General features: G+C 47.2%; 10 protein-coding genes across 10 annotated transcripts; 5 read left to right on the forward strand and 5 right to left on the reverse strand.

Moving 5' to 3' along the window:
* Nucleotides 1-1,199: 1,199 nt before the first annotated feature.
* N7520_010342 (uncharacterized protein) lies at nt 1,200-1,991 on the reverse strand (the record flags this gene model as incomplete). Its single annotated transcript, XM_057144275.1, has 2 exons — nt 1,200-1,690; nt 1,964-1,991. The coding sequence occupies 2 exons, from the start codon at nt 1,989-1,991 to the stop codon at nt 1,200-1,202; spliced, it is 519 nt and encodes a 172-aa protein (XP_056990029.1).
* A 1-nt stretch (nt 1,992) lies between these two features.
* N7520_010343 (uncharacterized protein) lies at nt 1,993-2,629 on the reverse strand (the record flags this gene model as incomplete). The annotated part of the gene is made up of 2 exons (XM_057144276.1): nt 1,993-2,432; nt 2,503-2,629. 2 exons carry the CDS (start codon nt 2,627-2,629, stop codon nt 1,993-1,995), a joined length of 567 nt encoding a protein of 188 aa, XP_056990030.1.
* A 471-nt stretch (nt 2,630-3,100) lies between these two features.
* On the reverse strand, nt 3,101-3,754 carry N7520_010344 (uncharacterized protein; the record flags this gene model as incomplete). The annotated part of the gene is made up of 1 exon (XM_057144277.1): nt 3,101-3,754. One exon carries the CDS (start codon nt 3,752-3,754, stop codon nt 3,101-3,103), a length of 654 nt encoding a protein of 217 aa, XP_056990031.1.
* A 571-nt stretch (nt 3,755-4,325) lies between these two features.
* Nucleotides 4,326-5,032, forward strand: N7520_010345 (uncharacterized protein; the record flags this gene model as incomplete). The annotated part of the gene is made up of 2 exons (XM_057144278.1): nt 4,326-4,541; nt 4,595-5,032. The coding sequence occupies 2 exons, from the start codon at nt 4,326-4,328 to the stop codon at nt 5,030-5,032; spliced, it is 654 nt and encodes a 217-aa protein (XP_056990032.1).
* Nucleotides 5,033-8,234: 3,202 nt separating this feature from the next.
* Nucleotides 8,235-9,149, reverse strand: N7520_010346 (NmrA/HSCARG family protein; the record flags this gene model as incomplete). The annotated part of the gene is made up of 1 exon (XM_057144279.1): nt 8,235-9,149. The coding sequence occupies one exon, from the start codon at nt 9,147-9,149 to the stop codon at nt 8,235-8,237; it is 915 nt and encodes a 304-aa protein (XP_056990033.1).
* A 622-nt stretch (nt 9,150-9,771) lies between these two features.
* Nucleotides 9,772-10,690, forward strand: N7520_010347 (uncharacterized protein; the record flags this gene model as incomplete). The annotated part of the gene is made up of 2 exons (XM_057144280.1): nt 9,772-9,943; nt 10,005-10,690. 2 exons carry the CDS (start codon nt 9,772-9,774, stop codon nt 10,688-10,690), a joined length of 858 nt encoding a protein of 285 aa, XP_056990034.1.
* Nucleotides 10,691-11,202: 512 nt separating this feature from the next.
* Nucleotides 11,203-12,786, forward strand: N7520_010348 (uncharacterized protein; the record flags this gene model as incomplete). The annotated part of the gene is made up of 4 exons (XM_057144281.1): nt 11,203-11,584; nt 11,639-11,985; nt 12,039-12,491; nt 12,541-12,786. The coding sequence occupies 4 exons, from the start codon at nt 11,203-11,205 to the stop codon at nt 12,784-12,786; spliced, it is 1,428 nt and encodes a 475-aa protein (XP_056990035.1).
* Nucleotides 12,787-12,892: 106 nt separating this feature from the next.
* Nucleotides 12,893-13,804, reverse strand: N7520_010349 (aromatic alcohol reductase; the record flags this gene model as incomplete). The annotated part of the gene is made up of 1 exon (XM_057144282.1): nt 12,893-13,804. The coding sequence occupies one exon, from the start codon at nt 13,802-13,804 to the stop codon at nt 12,893-12,895; it is 912 nt and encodes a 303-aa protein (XP_056990036.1).
* A 1,094-nt stretch (nt 13,805-14,898) lies between these two features.
* On the forward strand, nt 14,899-16,212 carry N7520_010350 (uncharacterized protein; the record flags this gene model as incomplete). Its single annotated transcript, XM_057144283.1, has 1 exon — nt 14,899-16,212. One exon carries the CDS (start codon nt 14,899-14,901, stop codon nt 16,210-16,212), a length of 1,314 nt encoding a protein of 437 aa, XP_056990037.1.
* Nucleotides 16,213-18,614: 2,402 nt separating this feature from the next.
* Nucleotides 18,615-20,529, forward strand: N7520_010351 (homeobox domain-containing protein; the record flags this gene model as incomplete). Its single annotated transcript, XM_057144284.1, has 3 exons — nt 18,615-18,931; nt 18,985-19,184; nt 19,241-20,529. The coding sequence occupies 3 exons, from the start codon at nt 18,615-18,617 to the stop codon at nt 20,527-20,529; spliced, it is 1,806 nt and encodes a 601-aa protein (XP_056990038.1).
* Between the last annotated feature and the right edge of the window lie 546 nt (nt 20,530-21,075).

Consider the following 21,075-nt stretch of genomic DNA (forward strand, 5'->3'; position numbering starts at 1 on the left):
TTGAACCCTCATAATGCCAGAAAGAACTCACCACTGCTCCACCTGCAAAGAGTCCGTCAGTAAAAACTGTGTCAGAAAAGGCCATATTTCCAGGTGCGCTACACACGACAGATTCTTCCATAAGTGGGCTAAATGCCGTGGTTGTACGTCGGAGGCTAAGCAACAGGAGCGGAAGGAGAAGGAGAAGAAGAGGAAGGAGGTTCGATGAAATGGATCTAAGGGGTCAAAAGTTGACCAAAAGAAGTCTTGATTTGCGTGGTTTGGCTCTGTTCTATGTTGAATGTTTTTATTATGGAAAATACTTACGGTCTTTGTTTAGGAGGGTATTGGTTTGGAGCACTCAAGTGCTCATTCTTTGGCCTTGGCAAGTTTCTTTTGTGTATGGTTGGATAGAGACAGGTGGACCTCGGGAGGGAGAATTGAGTCTTCTAGTTGGAACCTTCGTTGGAGCAGCTGTTGAATGAGTCGGCTTATTCTACGACAATACAAAATATTCAAATTATTGGTACTCTGACCCTCAGGCTGTGAGACTTGTAGAATCTTTTAGATCAAGAGAAATCCCGCTTGCTCGGATCATGTAAAAGAGAGTGGACATCTCCTGGGATCTATCTATAGAAAAGTCAAGGAGATTTCAGGACGGAGGAGAGTGTGTTTACATAGGTCTATAGATCTGATGACTACATACGCTAGAAACTTTAGCAGCGATAAACCTATACAGGAATATCAAAAGGCCAAATACTCTGAACGTCCTCCTCATTCTTAATAAGCTCATTGGGATCGGGATCTTGCTTCGCGCCACGCTCAATGTCAGTCACAAGCTTAAAATAGAACTCCTTGTTCATCTTCTCCCTCACTTCCCAATTCTCATCTGGTCCCACCCATCAGAGGGAGAGACAAGGCATCTATCATACTTGAATGAAGATCTTTGACAGCTCTATAGGCATCGTATCGCTCGGTATGAGAGTAAAGCTCTTCTGTCGACAGTTTCGGGTACGTACATTCACCACTGAACCCGAGCCATTGCCATTCGGTGCCGAGTTGAATAAGTTCGAGTTGCAGTTTGATACATCCTATGTCCCAGGTACTATCGCAAATCCTATATGGGCGAAAGTATTCGTTTGCATTGCGTAGGGGATACCTAATTGGGGGATGTAGTATGTCATGCAGATATCGAAGACGGGTGTAGGGGTAGTCAATTTTCATATCGCTGGACTCTGGCTGGGATTCGACTTTGTTTCATCTGGCGTCTTTGAAGACTGAGTCATTATCTCTAGTTCTGCGGCACTTTCGGAAGAATCTGTCGAAGTAGGTCCAACGCGCACCGCCTCTAGTGATTGACTCTTTACAAAATCAGGAGTCGTCCCGGTATACCAAAAAGCAGGCTCAATACTGGCAGAGTGCCAATTAATAAAAGCCGTAATATTCGTGGGATCATCATCTGAGATAAAAATGTTACGTTTGTGGAGATCAGGATGGAATAACATGGGTTCAGCTCTGTATTTCACTTTGATGTCCTCAGACATTGTGTGAAGCACCTGACGAGTATCCTCAAGTAACCGAATGTGTGTTTTCACGGCGCCCTGGTAGAAAGGTAAGGGTCTTTCCAATGTCTTCGGGTCCGGGTCTGTTGCTGGTACTTGGGCGAGTGCATTGTCAATTAGAGCGTTGATGTACGCGATCATGTCCGGTACTAGTTTTGATCAATTTAGCTAATTTGCGTTAGAAATTTGGCTATGAAACATACATGCTCTCGAATGGGTGATTTATGATGGTTAAAGAAATTCTCTTTGCCACAATCCCACCACTGCTGTCCACAATGTGGCCCAATACAGAATCCATGTCCGAGGGATTTGGTGGGATACGATTAGATGTACTCATCTTCAAAGTAATTGCTTCCATAAAAGGAAAAGCTAAGCTTGGCTACCTCCTTGAGTTGATTGTAGACAGCATCAATGAATCGTACCCGCTGTGACAGTGTCATGGACGGCCATTTCAGCCATACTGATGTTCCAGCTGCATGATCCGAGATGATGTACTCGCTGCCGATGGGGTCTGAAGGATCACAATCCAGGATCTGCGGTACGGGAATGCTCGTTTTGTTTTACACTTTAGAGAAGTGACCGTCAGTTGTGTCAGTGGTCCCCAGCATGGTGGGCCTGTTGTACGGTACGTGCTAGTAGCGACTTCGGAGACCGCAGTGAGTGTTGCTGGACCGGTAACTTTGAATTGTAGTTTTGCTACAAGCCGCCAGTTGTCGTTGAAGGTGAAGATGAAGGCTCGATTGGAACCTCCTTCCATCTTCTCACAGTTGATTATACCCTGTTTCCCGGACAGCTTGAGGACCCTGGCGCATAGTGCATCGAAGTCGAAGTCGAAGTCGAAATGATGTAAGGCAAGATTTTGCTTTTCATTGCGTAGCCAGCGGCTGATTTCTTAATTGTGAGGATCAAGACCTTCGATGTGTGAGCTAGTTTGATGTAGAATGGGTTGAATATAGCTGACCCTGCTTCCATGTGATTGCTTTGGACTCGGTTGAGAAGGCTGCAGAGTACATTGTTGGCTTAGCAGGAAACCGTCTTGAGGGATGCCAAACTAGGCGGAAGATGCGAGACTGAACTTCATGCACCATGGTGGACGGCGCGCGAAATGATCGGAAAGTGATTCTTGCGAGGAATCAGGGGATACCAATTGATGTAGGGAACGGCCAGCGCCAAGACCAGGCCCAATTGAAACGAGTTGAAGCTGTCTGATAAATCAAACATACGCGATAAGACGAAACGCGTCGTTGGTTTAGAAGAGATTCGGGTGTGGACGGCCCGAAATCCAGGGGGATGATCCCTGTCATGTTCTGTAGCTGCCAGTAGCATTGAAATCAAATGGGTAAATCCAACGCCAATTATCTATGGACGATTCAATACTCCATAGGAAAATCTCGTCAATTATTAATATCGAGGCCTGGAAAGGTATTTGTTCAACATTCCGATCGTTTATATACATCATCAATGGCAGGTTTGTGATCAGGGTGCCCATCATGAGCTAATTTAAAAACTGTCAGCATGACCGCCAACCCCAAGGAAGCAAAACATACCTTCATACGCCCTTAAAGCAGACCAATGACAACATCACCGTAGATCTGGGCATCGAGCTCGAGCTTGACCTTGGCGTGGAGATTGAGGTGGATCTTAATCTTCAAGCTGCTCTTGTCTTCGGCAGAGGTCTGGGGAATACCAGGGAGCAACAGGCCACAGTTGGGAACCTCGCTGGCCAGGTTGCTGACCTGCTTGGTGGCATCGTCGGTGATTCCGCCCTTGCGGCCGCCAGTGGGACGATTGTCCGTGGTAGTAGCACTAGGTGGCAGTGGAGAATTAGCTAGAGGTTCCTCTACAGTATCCTGTCCGGTTGAATTCTGCTGCTCGGTAGGAGGATCTTGCTTCTCAAATTGAGGATCAGGCTGCGCAGCTAGAGACTCTTGTTGATCTGGGTCAGGTTGAGGAAATTCCAAGGACTGGATCACAATGGAGTTCTCCTGTCCGACTGGGATGTCTGGGGGAGTGGACTGCCCCCCAGCTGACGCAAGCGAAATATCTTCAGGCCCAGCAGAGTCCTGATTCTTGTTCTGATCCTGACCCTGGTCCTGGTCCTGGTCCTGGTCCTGGTCCTCTACAGGGGCATCCTGTTGAGAATCCTCGCGTTGAGAGCCCGGAGCCGGTGGAGGCCTCGGCTTGTTTTTGATCTTCTTTGATTTTGGAGCCATGAAAGGAGAGTGAGAATGGTATGCAAAATAAAGAAACCAGACGGCGAGAGCAGAATCAATTCGGGGAAGGATAACAGTAAAAAATTGAGACAGATACCTGTTGTCAGCCATTTCGGAATGGGCAGGTCGGTTGATTAAGAGGGTGGGCGGAGTGTGGAAAATGCAGGGAAAATAGGATAACCCTGGGGAAAAGCAGGCACAGAAAGGAATGAGGAAAGAGAAAAAAAAGATATGGGTCAGGAAAGACAAGACGGCTGTTTATTCGGCAACATACAAGCTATCCCAACCTCCTCTCAGCCCGTGTTTAGGTCACAGCTGAACGTGGGTTTGTGAGATCTACGGTCCACCATCGTCTGTGCTCTGTTCATCGACCAACCTATCTGGTTTAGTTGCAGAAAGGATGATGCAATCCGGTATAATAAGTGGGCTCTATACCCACTTAGATCGTATCCACCTTAGGTGCTAATCTACTGTAGCTGAAAAAGTTCTGTATTTCTCTGTCATTCGCCCACAAATTCTTTCACATATATACACCTGCCATTTAGCCCGTCTCTGTACTTCATCTTACATCATGGTACTTGGAGTCGTCATGATGGCGGCTATGCTGCCGACCATGATTGGTATAAATGAGGCCACCCAGGGGTCACGAGATCAGGAGGAAGCCCGTCGCACCACGGCCCGCAAGCAGCGTTCTCACCTAGTGGCCACCTGTGCTATCACCCAAGGCACTTCGGAAATGCGGTCACAGGTGCACAATGCCCAAGTCCAAGTGGGTCTGGACGGCAAAGTAAGTTCCGGTAGCAGCTTGAAACATGCATGAACTAATTGTATTGTATTCAGCTCTATATCACCAAACATCCTAGCGCCACAATGGTGCCTTTTAATGGGGGTTTCTATACACATCCAGACTTCCCACCGAATAACACATCAGGGATAGTAACCATCAGTGGTGAGGAGGCCCCGACTCTTCGGTGGGTATTTCTAGACGCCGACACGCATGAGATGCGTTGGGGTGGTCGTCCTGATTCTCAGGGCCATGTCTGTGGGCCCTTTGACTGGACAAAAGATGAACAACATATCACTCTTGAAGGGTGGGAAGGGTGGCTGGCAGTGCGATTGTCCGAGGATGAGCTCCAGGAGCAGGCGGAGAAAGAGCTGGGGATCGCCGGGCGTGATGTTTGGCGATTGTATTTCGATCAAAATGACGACGGGGCCAATTTACCAGAAGGGGCTAAGGGGCTGGAAATCCGGCTGAAGCGGACGACGGCGGAGTCATGACCATGTATTACGATTTTAATGTTTCTTGGGGCTAGGCAGAACAAAGGAAAATCTTCGAATAAACAAAACTATTCTTCACGTTTTGAAATTTGTCGCTTGCAAGGTTTCAACCCCGATGAAAACGTCAATGGGGAATCATGCATCGTTTCTGTTAATAATTAAAGAATACGGATAAATCTGTTGAAACGATCGCACTTTACCAGACGAACAGTGGATCTTGTATCTCCGAGATCCTGGCAGGTTCGTCTTGCCGCTCTCCACTCCTAGATACGCTATCTGAATGGTACCCGATTTTCTGGATCGATGGGGCTATGGGGCTCGCATGTTGGTGAAAATTGAGGGGTTGACCGATTTCCCGTCAAGTTTCCAAGGATCATGAAAAGTGACAGCAATTGCCATTGCAATTTCAACGGCATGGTATCATTTTCACGCGCAGTACGGACTACATCGTCAAAACCATTCATTCCAGATCGGTAATTTCTCCTCTTTGTGGCGTAGCTAAACGCCCCCACTTCCGGCAGATCTAAATTCTTGCTCCGCTTCAGATTGGCTGCCATTGCCCGCTCGTGCAAATTGGTCAAAAATAACGCAAATCTGGGTTCCCCAGAAGGGAATTGAGCTAGTCAGCAGTGGACTCATCTCATTTTGCAGGATACTGAAGCCTACGTTTAGGCACTGGACTCTTACGTTCTACAGTCCGTAGTTGACAAGTAAGGTTGTAGCCGGAAAGCCCGGCCACGGCGACGCCGAATTGGATTTTTACGGTCTGTTCACTTGTGCATGGAATACATGTAGTCCTTGGCTTGCAATCTATGATCCTTCATCAGACGTTTCTCCCCAGTGCTGACACTCGATACACTATGATCAGTAAGGTTATGCTGCAGGGGGCGCCCAAACTTAAATGGAGTAGATTACATAGTAGCTTCCCAATTCCCTTAAATAAGCAAGTGGAACAGCCAGAGGACTTAGCTTGCGTAACTTGCTTGCGCTGAAAAGCTTATTATCAGTCGAAATCTGATCCTAAGGCTTTTTTTTTGCCATAGCCATAGGTCATAGCGTATGTTTTCACAAAAAAAATCAGCATTAAAAAATAAACTTCTTATTTCACTTTATAGAATTGAGACTTGATAGCACTGTCAGACTCTAGGCAGAGTTCTGATCATACTCATACGTAAAACACATAATACAGATGTTTTTATGGGCATGACTATCATCAATGACCAGACTATGCTATTATTTTTTAGTTGCATGTTTTTTGAAGATGTACCTTTGATTTCGCGTGCCTTCACTATGTAAAACCTCATCTAGATAAGATTATTGGATTCTAGGAAGATTTCTGATCGTTTTCATGTGTAACACTTAGTTTATAGATATTTCTGCCTTAGGCATCACTTTTCGCCGACCATGGCCAGAAAGGTTCGAGTTTTACTAAGGATTAACCATATAAGATTTGTTTTCACGATTTAGAATTCAGATCAGATGTGACTTTTGGACTCCAGGTATTACTGACCATATATATCATATTCATGACATGATAGTGGATTTTTACTACGGAATCTTTCGGGATTTCTCAGGGTTCAAAATCTAACCTTCGATTTCAACGGATTTCACGATATAGAGTTTGGTCTACATAAATTTATTGGGTTCTAAAGAGGAATTTGATAATTTTTATGAGTAACACTCACTTTCTAGATATTTCTGCCTTAAACCACAATCTTTAAGATGGACTAGCGCTGTCTATGAGGTCCTTAACTAGAGATTCCTCATCTCAGATATAGCAATGCCAGCACATGAACGAATATTTGAACAGTAAAAGCGAATTCATCCATCCAAATTAAATCGGGATTATAACTTCAAGTCTAGTAAATTTGCATTGAATCATTGACAAGTCGTATGTGCTAACTATTTCCAGACTAACATACAAAACGAGGAGATGTACACATCACACCCAAATGACAGACCTTATGTATTTAGGAAATGACAATAGTTTGATTCAAAGTTTCCAGATCAGGGAACGGACCAGCCTGATAGAAGTTAGTAAAGTGAACCAGAAGTCGACGGTAAAATGTCACTTACTCCGATTAGTGTAGCGTGTGCCACATTAATTTGAGCATTTCCTGCCGCAAACGAAGATGGGACGGTGACAGTAAAGTTCTGATAAGGAGGCAGATAAGTCTCATGGTAAACGGGGTTGAATTTCCCGTTGTAAACAATTGCGCCCATAACCTCATCGGCGGGGAGGCAGCTTCCACTGCCGCAGGAGGAAATGCCGATTGCGACGCCCATTTCTTGGGAGCCCGTCAAAGAGTTCTGAAGGTTTAGTTAGCAATGCTTAGGATTCGAGACGGCTATCAACATACGGGACGTTGGACCTGGACAACAACACTGCTGCCAGGGGCGACTGTCTGGCCAGCCTTAGGAAGTCCGATTTGAGCACTCTGGGCCAGAGCGAGAGCGGCAAAAGCAACGAAGGAAAAGATGAACTTCATGATTAAATTAAAGTAACAAAAATTGTACGAGAAGTTTGAAGTTGAAGTTGAGGTGGAAGTTGAGATTGAAGAGTGACTGAACGAGTGTGAAATTGATGAATGTCACTTTGAGGGTAGAATCTTGGGCTTTTATCCCCAGTTCCCCAGAACTCGACCCTGATTTTCTCAGACCAAGGCAGGAAGGTCTCAAAGTGACTATGGGTGGGCAGATGGTGATTCGCCAAGTCTCGGTAATGTCTCGGTCGGATGCAAGAAAGGCCTCCCAATTTTCAGTTCGACGTGGATCTTGCATCCCTTGGTTTCACCAATCAGTCCTTTCACAGTCCTTACATCGCCACTGACCTCAATATTTGATTCTCCACGCTAGGACCAATTTCTCATTTGGGTTGAACTTGGCTTTGATCGGCGGTAGGCCTGAAGCCAAGTGAGCTTATCCGGTGGGAGCGGGTGGCCCTGAGCCACATGGCGGAGTCTAAACTCCGTTTTATACGAACCCTGCGCCACGATCGATTTAGATCGACTATTTTTGTAGTGTCATCTGGACCAGATGTTCATTCATTATGTCTGATTGGATGAAACTTATTATACGGCTCACTCAGCTTACTGTAATCTTATCGTTGTAAATAGGAAGGTCACCGTCATCAGGTGAGTAGACAGCTGAATAGGTACAGATGCCAGAATTGAATTATCGTAAGAAATAATAGTATTCTTCTTTACAGGTATGTCATATCCACGCGCTCTTTTTCTCGCTCCAGAAATCCCGCGAATGTCCCCAGCTCAATCCCGCATTTCCGTACATTCTCCATATCCACAAGCAATGACATATCGCGCATCACCTTTTGCGGACCCAGAGTCGGGTTCTGCGGAAGTTGATTGGCAATCTCCTCTTCAGACAAGAAAACAGTCTGAAAATTCTTTCCGGTCGCAGTCGATAGATCCTTCAATATATGGTCGACTGTCATCATCTGAGACACAGTTTCAATCTCGTGGTGGTTGAACCTGACCGGCTCAAGAATAGCAGCAGCGGCGAATTTGCCAATGTCATTCGGATCAATCATCGGAATCAGTGTCTCTGGAAGAAAGGCAGTCGTGAATTTGCCCGTCTCAACAAGACCCTGATACATCCGGACAAGCGGGTTTAGAAAGTTGGACATGAAATTGCCCGGTCGCAGAATAGTCCACATTTCGAATCCGGCGGCTTTGACTTCTTTTTCGATGGCTTGTTTGCTTAGAAGAAGCATGCCTACCAGGCCGGAGGGCTTCCAGTGGGGGAGTTTTTGGGGGTTGTTTGATCCCAAGACGCTAGTGTAGATGACATGTTTGATGCCAGTTTGTTTGGCCACGGAGAGGATCATTCGAGCTTGATCGACTTCACCGGTGGGTTTTGTGAAGTCGGGTCTTAGATTGAGGAAAAGACTTGTACAATTGACCATGGCCTTTTTCAAACTTTGTTCGTCGTCGAAGTTGCCCTCCGCGAGAGATACACCAAGTGAGATTAAGTGTTGGGCTTGGGTGGAGTTGATGTCTCGAGTGATGGCATTAATGTTGATGCCTTTGTGGAGGAGCTGATTGACAAGGGCGCCGCCTTGGGTACCAGTGGCACCGCAGACAAAGACAGTTGAAGGCATGGTTGAGATTGAAGATTGTGAATCCAGTGATAGAAATCCATGACTTCTTATACTTTCACATCTTACTATGTTAGATGTGTTCAGTGGAGGTCCGTATGGAACTCCCCTTCACTTTAAGTGACTAACTTCTTCCTATTGGTCAAGTCATGATAGAGATCCACTTTTGGTGCGGAATTCCGCACGCTAAACTGTAAATGACTCAAAGTGTATTGCGTCCGCCGTCGATTGATTGATCTCCTTCTACTCCAACTCCACTCTCACAATGGCATACGGGTCGATCCCTCTGCCGCGGCGGAAGTCCTGTGAAGCATGCAAGACCGCAAAACGACGCTGTGACCTCTCTCTTCCAGCCTGTTCTCGATGTATCCACCGGAATGTGGCTTGCGTCTATCCGTGGCGGCAGCCTTGCGAGAATTTGGTTGGGATTTCCCAGTGTATTGATCTCCCGGACGATACAATCTCCCAAATCCAGCCAAACTTGGATCTATGTCCGCAGCCAGCTTCCTTTCCCGTCATATCAGTTCAAGCGGATTCTCACCAAAATTGCCATAATGAAGGGCCTGAACTGTCTGGGATTTACGTGCTTCCTGATCAAGATATCAACGTGGGACCTGATTTTGAGATGACTGTATCACGTGCAAGACAGCCAAGGTCGCTTCCAGACATAATTGCTTCCAACCTTCAATTTGCGATTGATATCTTAGCAAGATCACCCAAAATGATGGTCCTCGAAAACCGAACACCATGGTGTCATCCTAAACTTTACCAGAATTATATGCCAAGAGCAATGCAGGGTAGGTCTTCATCTGAGGTATCTTTAATGTATTTTTAGAGATTCATATTAATTATGGTCAGATGCCTTTGCCTGCTGCTCTCTATACATGTCCAAAAACGATGTCAACGCGGCAGTCATAATGGCCTTGTTCGATGCCAGAATCATAGACCTCATATCAAGCCCGGAGCCGACTACTACAATCGAAATCCTTGCGCGGGTTCACGCCTTGATTCTCTACCAGGTCATGCGCCTATTCGATGGTGACATTCGCTCTCATGCCACAGCAGATGCCCTTTTCGTATCGCTCAGGTCTTCCGTCCTGACTCTTCTGAGTCACTTGCACCTCCCACTTCCATCAGACTCTACGGAACCCATGCCACTATCCATCGACGCAGTCACCGACTTTTGGGATTCCTGGGTTCTCCAAGAATCAGCACGGAGAACCGTTCTGCTCGCGTTTTATTTTATGCAAATATACAAAGTTCTCCAAGGTACTCCAAATCTGTCATGTGATCAGAAACTGGGCCTTCACCACTCATGGTACTTATCATCCCATCTTTGGAATGCTCAGAGCGCTTTTGACTTTGCCGTGGCGTGGGCAGAGAAGCCGCACTTTGTCGTGGGTAATCTGGAATTTTCTTGGGTTCTGGCTACTGCACGGCCAGATGATGTAGATACATTTGGTAAAATGCTTTTGGTGACGCTTTTGGGGCTTGATACAACTAAGACGTGGTTTCATAGTAGGGGGACTATATTTGCTGAATAATGTCTGGACCAATCTAATTGACTCGCTGACTTTCCCACGGGAAGACACATGTGACGTAACTCTACTCAAATGCGGGCAGCAACTGAATCGCACCTGCAGGTCGGGAGTTTGGTCAAATCAGCTTCAGAAAATCGGGCATATTGACCAATCAAAGATAGATATTGGAGGTGGTTGATATGTTTTGGATCCAAACAACGTAGACAAGGTTATCTGTCTTATCGCAACCAACAAATGCTGTTGATAGAGGTGGGTCCGACAAATATTCCCTCTTTGGGTTTAGTGGAAGTGATAAGAAGTACAACTGTTTGTTATAATGAAACCAATCAGTGTGATGCATTGAGTCGGATGACGAGCAATGATGGCAAGCGCTCGAGACAGGATGTATATATAAAGTCCAGTCATTTCAACTCACCGAGGGATATCTTCTTCTCTCACGTTGTCTGTCCTAAACGTTGCATAAGTTCAATCACGGTCACCTCTTGACTGATTATCTTTTCCTCATCAAATACAACATGGGTGACTACGAGCCAGATACAGCTGTGTCTTTTGCAGCGCCAATCACTGAAGCCAAGGATACTCTGAATGGAGCTTCTGATGGAGAAAGTGGTGTTCTTTATCGTCAACTCCGCCAGAAGCCCCTCAACATTGTCAGCGCGAGAGGAAGCTACCTCATCACAGATACTGGATTGGAGATTCTGGATGCCACTTGCGGTGCTGCGGTATCCTGCCTTGGGCACAATGACAAGCGCGTACATGAAGCCATCCAAGAGCAGCTGCAGAAAGTTTCATATTGTTACTCCGTCTTCTTCACCAACAGCGCGATGGAGAAGCTTTGTAAGCTTTTGGTGGATTCAACTGGAGGCAAAATGTCTCGAGCATTTATTGTGGCCTCGGGTAAGTCTAAATATTCACTCTTCCTATGGAGCTTCACTAACCAATCATATCCAGGCACTGAAGCCGTCGAGGCCTCTTTGAAGATGGCCGTTCAGTATTTTATGGAGCTGCCCACTCCTCAACCACAGCGTGTTAACTTCATCGCCCGCAAGCAATCTTACCATGGAAATACCCTTGGATCCCTCTCTGTGGGACACCATGTCAGCCGCAGAGCACTCTACGAGAAAGTTCTAGCGAAAAATGTCTCTCACGTCTCCCAATGCTACCCATACCGAGATATGAAGCCCGACGAGACGGTGGAAAGCTATGTCAGCAGACTAGCTCAAGAATTGGAGGATGAATTCCAACGACTAGGACCTGATACAGTCTGTGCTTTTGTCGCGGAGACAATGAGTGGTGCGGTGAGTAATCCCATGCGATGGCTGGCAAGGCCTTTCAATGACAATTCTCCTAGACATTAGGATGTATGCCTCCGCTCCCTGGTTATTTGAAAGCCATGAAAGAGGTATGCCAGCGCCATGGCGCTTTGTTAATCCTGGACGAGGTCATGTCAGGCATGGGACGTACTGGAACTTTACATGCATGGGAGCAGGAAGATGTCGTCCCAGATCTTCAAACAATTGCCAAAGGCCTCGGTGGAGGATATGCTCCTATCGCCGGTCTTCTTATAAATGAACATCTCGTCAATACCTTAACAAAGGGTACGGGAGCATTCTCTCATAGCCAAACCTATCAAGGCCACCCTGTTTCGTGCGCGGCTGCGTATCGGGTGCAGCAGATTGTCCAAGAAGATAACCTTCTTTCCAACGTTCGCGAGATGGGCGCCTATCTATGCCAGTTACTACACGAGAAACTTGATGACCATCCTCATGTTGGTGATATCCGTGGACGAGGGCTCTTCTGGGCTGTAAGTTATTTTCGTTTCCGCCTTCTTTAGTATTTACTAATGGTTATAGATTGAATTCGTGAAAGATAAGGAGACCAAAGAGCCGTACCCGCCCTCGCAGGGAGTGGCTTGGGCTGTTCACGCAACGGGACTTAAGCCCGAGCATGCGATCTCGCTAATTCCTGGAAATGGTGGAGTGGACGGGATTAACGGTGACCATGTCTGCTTGGCTCCTGCTTACAACACGACTCGAGCTGAGATTGAATTGATCGTTGAGCGTGTGGTTGGAGTGGTTCAGGATGTCCTGGGAGAATAAGCACGTTTCCTAGGTCGATACCAGTAGTTCGAGGGTCTTAGAAGCTCTTTTAATTGAGAATAATAACTCCTGCTTTGAACGTACGAGTCGATGTTTTACTTATGATTTAAACAACAATTGCCTTGATCTTCTCCTCTAGCTCCTCTTCGCTGTATGGCTTCAGCCCAACAACATCATTGTCAAGTCCAGGTGTCTGCTCATTCAAGTCTGAGCCATACGGAGATCCACCGAAGATAGCAACCTTCAGATAACCAGGAACGAAAACACTAGGATTCGGCTGATCCTTTTGCATCTGAAGGTCCATCTCAGCCTTCAGATCCCTAAGAGTCTGTTCCTTTCTTGTCCAGGTCGACCTAGTCGCCTTTTCCAGATACTCTAAAAGCTTGTTCTGAGTCAAATTCGCACCCTCGACGAAAATGGCACGGTTCTTAGTCTTCTCCGCATTCTTCAGAACTCCTACAACAACAGTCCCAAGATCAGCCAAACACGTCGTCGAAAACCTATTATTACCCCCATCATAAACAGTCATCTCCCGTTTATGAATATCCCCAAGCAAGCCACCTGCCAAACAAAGTTCAAACAAAGGCCCATGAACAATCAATGAATAGGAAAGACTCGGGTGTTGAACCACCTTCCGCTCCAGAGATTTCTGAAACGCAACCTTGCCCTTGAAGATCGGGATTTCCGACATCAATGGAACGTAGGTATTGGAGCCAAACTCGCTAGGCAGGAACCTGGAGACGCCAGCCTCAATAGCAGCGTCGAGAATGGCGGGCTGGAACTCTAGTCCTGGGCCGCTAAGGACAGAGATCACGGCGTCGATGCCCTGAAAGGCGGAGACGAGACTTTCGTGAGATGTATAGTCGACTGTAATGGTCTTCACAGATGTCGGGAAAGAAGATTTATTGTCGGCTCGGATGAGAACTGTCACTTCGAAGGCAGACGATATGAGAGATTGTATTATGGGACCGCCGAGGTTGCCTGAGCCCCCGGCGATTGCAACGGTTTTGATAACCATGGCAAGATGTGTGGCGGTCAAGAAAATTGGGGGTTTTCTGCAATGGTCTCAAGCAGTGGCTTTGTCTTGAGATCACGGAGTAGGCCAGAGTTATATGAATTCAATGTTGTGTTGACAGTTTTAGACTGTGTTCGACCCAACAAAGTTCTTGTTGTTAGCGAGGGGGATTTCTGGATGGTTGGAGATAGTGGGCCTTTTGATTTGCTTCGGTCCAACCACAGTCAACCTTGGAATGGAGAACAAGAGGATCGGGGTCCAGCTCCTGTAAAAATTTTCAGAGAATCCTTGTTTCAACTAAAATTGTACCCTGCAATATTTCTTATTCACTATTATCGGAGTTGCTAACAAGAAACACAACACGAATTTTCTGCCTGTTATCAAGGAACTTGTATGTATTATTCCATGGTTGTACAACAGAGTTGAATTGAGGGACAGAAAGAGGCTTGGACATCAATGTAGATATTCGTAGATATTAGCCTATTATATTTAGTAGATTTCAAGAATCCTCGCAATCAATCTATCCAATCGCTATGAATATTGTCAAATGTTGGGATTATCACAGAGCATTCCTTTCAATAATCCTAGAAATGATTGCAAATCAGGTTTCTGAATATTGGCTCGGCAGTATAAAGTCCAGGAATCATCCAGCAGAAATAAGATCCATGAAAGAAGAAGGATTTGAATTTCTGTATATTCATACAGTTCTGTGCCTTCGGTTGGATGCCTATCATGTGACCGTGCTGTCGCAATAAGCGGGGAAGCGAAGATCCTCTCGATCTGCTTACAAGCTCAATATCATCAATATTCATATAGTTCCTGTGCTCATATCTCTCCCAAGCACGGAATGCCCCGTGGGAAACGCTTCTCACGATCGCGTAATGGTATCAAAGGCCCATCCAGACCTGATATGTAGTCACTGACAAAGGGTATCGGCAGGGTGTCTTCCATGTCGGATCAGGCATAATAAATGTGATGAGAAACGACCAATTTGCTCATTCTGCTCTACAAGGGAACGTGACTGTGAATGGCCTTCCGGCTTGAAATGGGTCCAAAGATCCCAGCTCACCTCATCAAGACCCAGGTCTTCCAGAAATATGCAACATGGACACGATGCCCAGCAGCTCAGCCTGCCCCGGTCGCTTTTCCAAGATAGTCCATTTGATTCCCGCGAAGAGAAATTGGCATGGGAATACTGTATGAACTCCACTGATAACCCGTTATATGCTCTCCAGCTAACTTCAATCCTAGATGTGAGCCTGGTATCCTCAAACGTCCCTGCATTAGACGGACCGGACAACCCATACCGGCATCTATCATTCATCGCGCTTTCATCTCCTATATTGCGTGAGACCATCATCTGCATAGCCACAGAGCACATGCTCAACTTCGGCATGGGCAGCGTAGCAAGCGCCGCGCAACGCCAACAACGAATGCTCCGCACAATAGGCCAGAATCTCCAATTGGTCACCCATTCAGGGGCTTGTGCAAATAGGGATGTTTCATCAGCAAGAACAAACATGGTAGACTATGAAGCTCTGCTTACCGCCGTTGTATTACAGGGCGTTGTAATCGCACAGTCGGAAGACGGGGTGCTAGAACCCCATGTGCGATGCGCCTCGTTTCTCATGGAGACACTGGACTATTTTCACAATCCACCACGTTCTACGCTCATGCGAATGACGGTGCAGCGATTTGCCATGGTTGATCTCATGCTGGCATTCTCGCGACAACGGCGACCGTATGCACCGAGGGATTTTGTGCTTCATCGGCCTGATACAGAGCGATGGGACCAGTCGGAGCCCTCGTTCCATAAAATGACTGGTTGTCCCCAGCCACTTATGTGCTTCCTGGTACAGATCGCACACTTGGCGTACGATGTGGAACAGCGACAGGAAAATGAGATGTCAGCCGATCACTTGCTTGCCCAGGCTTATTGGCTGGAAAGCGATCTCCATTCATGGGGTACGCGATATACAGAGTCAATGGATGATTGTGCTCGCCCACCCCTAGACATTCTGACGGAGTGTTTCTACTGGACGGCTCATCTTTTGCTTGCGCGCCGTGTGTTTCGCAATCCAACACGGTCGTCTCGAGTCCAACATCTAACACATATTTGCTTTCGTTTGATGGATCAACTATCGACAGGTTGTGGACCTGACTCGTCCCTCCCTCAGCCCTTCTATCTTGCTGCGCGCGAGGCAGTCACCCCCGACGATCGGATGTGGGTGCGACAAAAACATCTTTCAATGACAGCGTATTATCGAGAGCAGCAACGGAATATGGCGATGCGGTTAACGGACCGGGTTTGGGAGATTACGGACCAGACCGAGTCGATACATTTATCAATTTCCAATGCAGATAAGCAGATTAAGACACTAGATGAAGAGTCTTGCCTTTTCATTTTTTAAATTTAATCCAAGGCGCCGGGTGCTGTGTTCTAAATTTACGTCTTGGCGGTGGCAACGTTGGGCTGTTCGACTGTTTGGCTGTTCAATGGCTAATTTGCATATATAAGCGTGAACATACTCTGAATTAATGTTGAGAATAAAGTCTTAAGCCTCAACAACCCATCGTAACTGTAGCGTAACCTCTAAGACATTGTGTTCGTACTCGTGTTAAAGAGCGCTAGTCCCAAACAGGCAACCAGCCAGAAGGCCGGCTTTCCGCCCAAAAATAGCGCGGTGGATTCTAACCTGCCAGCCTCGAACCCTGGATCCAACTGATCCAGTGTGACGAATTCAAGGTCGCAAGGTTGCACACATGTAGTCCTCATTGAATACCCGGGATACTCCAAGTCCAGTATCCTTAAATCGACTACACCACCCCGATCCAGTCAATGATACAGTTCATGTCTCGGCATTACCATCGGATGTGACGGAAGAACGCAATGGCGCACGGGGATCCAAGTGTGACGTGCGCTGCAGGCCAGCAGGGAAAAGAACAACCCCCCCCCCCAATTGCCATTGTGCAGTCATCTCGGTCCCACCGGGCCAATAGGGGGTCACTACAGAGAAAGGTGCACGGGATATTTTCAGAGATCAAAATTGGTCAGGCCCGCCCGGTCAGTCAAACAAGATACAGGTTGCACCCTGGAATGTACAGTCGGGGACTGAACCATTGTCCAACGTTGTGGTCTGGAAGGACCTGTCAATGGACCCCATGGCCAATCAGAAGGATTGTCAGGGCGGGTACCTGAATTGTCTCCCCTTTTGGTGACAGTCCATACACAGCACACAACACTCCGGGCAACGTGGGGCCTTCTTGCGCGAAGTGTACGATGATTGGTGGAGATTCCTGAGAGACAGCCCCTGGAACCGTGGGTGGTCAATGGTGGCGCTAACTGGAGCCGTGGCTGAGGGATGTTCTCGAATCAGGGGCAAGTGGTTTCCCCCGGGGAATGGAGTCTGCACGTTCTGCGACTATTGAAAACTAAGGACTTAGAACAAGTCGGACTCCGAGGCAATTAAACATTAACGGAGGAAAGAATGAATCGGGAGTTCATGTTTTCTGACGCGTAGACACACCAGCTTTCTGGTGTTTCAGATCCCCTCGGATCTCACGTGGTTGCCGTTCGGCGGTATTTGCTGACGATCAGGGTATGAGTTTGGTTGGGTTTCTTGATATCATTCCCCATTCTTGGAGATCTTATGGTCTGGCCTAAACGCCACAAGAACCCCATAAGTCTGTTGACCACCTGGACCGTAGGCTTACCCTGGTTCTGTACAATGTACAATCGGTAAGTTCCGTCATACAGCACAGAATGGCAATTGGTACAAGAGTGGGACAAGTCTCTTGTGTGATGGCTACCCGAGTACGGAGTAAGGAGATAGCGCATGAAAAACCCCTCTTCTTGGAGAGAGGCTCTGACTCAATCATATCGCTCCGTCCGAAGAATTTGGTTTTGGATGTATGCAGCCCGACGCAGGGGCCAAACCTGAATGATTTCACCCCCTTTTTGGGGTATGAAGAATATAGAGAATTCGCAAAAAATAATGAAGGTAGAATAATAAAACAAGAAAAGAAAAAGAAAATAACTAGTATATCGAGGCTCTGATGGGGTTACGGTCGGAAGCGACAAAGCCCCACGGAAGATGCTAAGGGTGGTTCCTGTTCCTGGTTCCTGGTACCCGGAGTAGTCAGCATCTCCTGATTTCCCTTTCCAAACTTCCTCTTCCTTTCTTGTGCCTCGTGTGTGTCTTCCATTTTTCATTTCTTTCTTTTTTCTTCTTCTGCTAGGTCTGTTCGTTTCATTCTTTTACGACGACCCATATTCGCTCTTTCTGCCCTACCTTCATTTCGAACGGCTTTTTCACCCTCCTTTGAAAGACCCCCGTTGTTGATCGATTCAACCTGGGTATTGCGATTTAACAAGCCAACTTTATCCTATCGATCGAGTCATTGCTGGGAAAATCCCTTGCCCTTCTATCTGCGCTGCATAGGCCAGCCTTTTTCTTTTCTATACTTTGCTCAGGACGCCTCTGCGACGCGCCCTTACCACCCAACCCCCCCGTTTCTGCCGCGGATCATCGATCACGATTCGATATCATCCCTACGCCAGAGCGCTTTCATTCGTTTTTGGATTCATTCTCTTGCGCTTGAAGCTGCTCCTAGAGAAAATCTTTTGGAAGACTATCAGTCATTTCTACAACCATCCCCCTCTCCATCCTGTCGGCTGGATCGTCACGCATCTCTTCTAGAAGATAGAGAAGAAACTTATATACGCAATTCATCCCCAAAACAATTTATCGGAATACCTGATTGTTGCGAACTCATCTTCTTGTGTCCCGATTTCCATCGACCGCATTGCAAGATGTCGTTTAGCGAAACCCCCGACCCAATGGGCGCGCCCACAACAGGATCATCTTCGCCCCCAAACTCGACTCCTTCGCCCTCGACTTCGAGTGCTACAACAGCCCCGTCATCAAGTGCTTCGCGTCGGCCACCCCGGAAGAGCACTTTGACTCAGCAGCAAAAGAATAACAAACGCCAACGCGCGACTCAGGACCAACTCGTCCTTCTTGAAGTGGAATTTAACAAGAACCCGACCCCTACTGCTTCCACCCGCGAAAGAATTGCTCAGGATATCAACATGACGGAACGTTCAGTTCAGATTTGGTTCCAGAACCGGTATGTACTTTTTGAATATAATGTGAGATCGAAGCATGCTGACTGAGAATTAGTCGTGCCAAAATCAAGATGCTGGCCAAAAAGAGTATTGAGACTGGTGAGGGCTGTGATTCGATTCCTGAGTCCATGCGCCATTACCTTGCGATGCAATTCGATCCCACCAAGCCTGGAACTCGTGATCCCTACGGACGCTCAGTGGGATACCCAACCCCTGGCATGTATGCGAACGATGTGAATGGCTCTGGGAAAGTCGGTACGTATTTGGTCTGTAATCACGACTCGGCTTTCAGCTTGCTAATTTTTGGGCAGTCATTTCGCATTTTACATGTCGATCCTTGACAATCGGTAGCTGGCGGCGCATTGGACAGAATGCGATGGACTTGGTTATTTTTTACTCGCCTGACAAGGCTTGTATGACATACTATATCAACAACGACTCAGCTGGCTATAAGATCGAATACCCATTTGCCCACATCAAGAATATCACTCTGGAAACTGGAGACCCCAACCCTGGGCCAAATGGTCAACCACCCCGACCTGGTGGTCTGGTGGTCGAGCTTAACCGCCCACCCATGTTTTATATGGATTCGTCCAACTCTGGCGGCTTTTACCAATGTGGTGATTTCACTGAGGAGCAGCAAGCGAGCCAGATCATGGTCCATCACCTAGGAGGTCATCCCAAGGTCTTGAGTGTGCAGCTTGCCAAGCTCGTATCTTTGGAATCCTTCCAAAACCGTCTGGCATACGGCAATAACAATAACTTTGCTGTGCCCGCAGCCATGTCTCCGCCTTTCATCCAGCGCCCTGCTTCCCAACCTAACCACTTCGCGCCACCAGCCTATATGAACCTTTACCAAGATCACAACCACCTGGGTTTCCACATGCCGGCTTCCCGCGGACACAAGCGCCAGCGCAGTCGTTCCGTACCAGTAGCAGTTGACATCTCGGCGTTACAAGGCCCCATGAGTTCATTCCACATGCCGCAAACTCCAGCACCGTATAATCCTGCTGAGTCTGGAATCTATGCTCCGGTCCCGCAATCTGTGCATGCTCTTCCCACCGATTTGCGTATCGACACTGATGGATATGGACTTGACTTCCGGACTAACCCGATGTCTGCCACAACCACCGCATCGCCTTCTGAATTTGCTAGCCCCTCGATGTTCAGCAGTGCTGCACCGGGCGAGTCAACTCCTATCGCCAACATGCCCCCTCAGTTCAATGTACCACAGTTCGTTTCAACGGGCCCGTCTGATTCACCGACTGCTGGATCCCACTCAACGTCGCCTTACTCCGGTCTAAGCCCCGCAGACCCCATGATTGCCAATCACTCACCCCCCTTGTCCAACATGTCTCATTCTTCTTCTGATATGTACGGTTTCTCGCACGATCAGCATTCGGGCTACGAGGACGGCCTTTCCATGAACGACATGTACCCAAAGCATAATATCAATTATACTATGTCTCATGAAGGACCTAGCTTTGAACTCCCGATGCATGGCATGTCAGGGCATGGTTCTCCAGGCTTAGGTGATTACTCCCATGGCATGGTCAATCTTGACGAAATCAACTCCCAAGGACTTCACACCGGATCTTGATTTCTCAGATTTGACTTCATTTTCTTATTCTTTTGATGTTGCACGGTCTTTGGAGTGCTTGTGGCGCATATGGTGATGGGGTTTGGTTTCCACGGAAGTTCCTCATTGTCCTGGATCTGGTAGGGTCAATTTTGGTATGAATGCATGCAGCCATGATCGATTTGCCTGGAGCAACTTCGCGTCTCGCTGGCGATGGCCGGGAAAGCAATTCCGATCAGACTGATTGCTGTTTCTTCTTTTTTTTTGATTGCGTGACATATATCCCTTCTGTTTATGCGTTGTTTTGTATTAATACCCTTTCCATTCTGGGGCCGGTCCTGAAGCGATTTTCGATTTGCGATTTCCGCTTCTTTGATTCTCAATCTTGATGGAATCCCGGAAGTTCCGGTTGATTCTTGATATATATTTTTGTTTCTTTTCTTCCTTGCCCTTTTGTTTCAACTTGGAATGGTTGAAGCCAGGGCCCCTTTTTTACGTGGTTATGCCAAACAGACCGACTTGGAGGAGACAACCTCTTGGCCCCAATTTTCTTTTCTTTTCTTGTGT

The sequence above is a fragment of the Penicillium odoratum genome (assembly GCF_028828045.1).
Source record: "Penicillium odoratum strain IBT 22623 chromosome Unknown utg000008l_segment0_segment0, whole genome shotgun sequence".
Lineage (NCBI taxonomy): Eukaryota > Fungi > Ascomycota > Eurotiomycetes > Eurotiales > Aspergillaceae > Penicillium > Penicillium odoratum.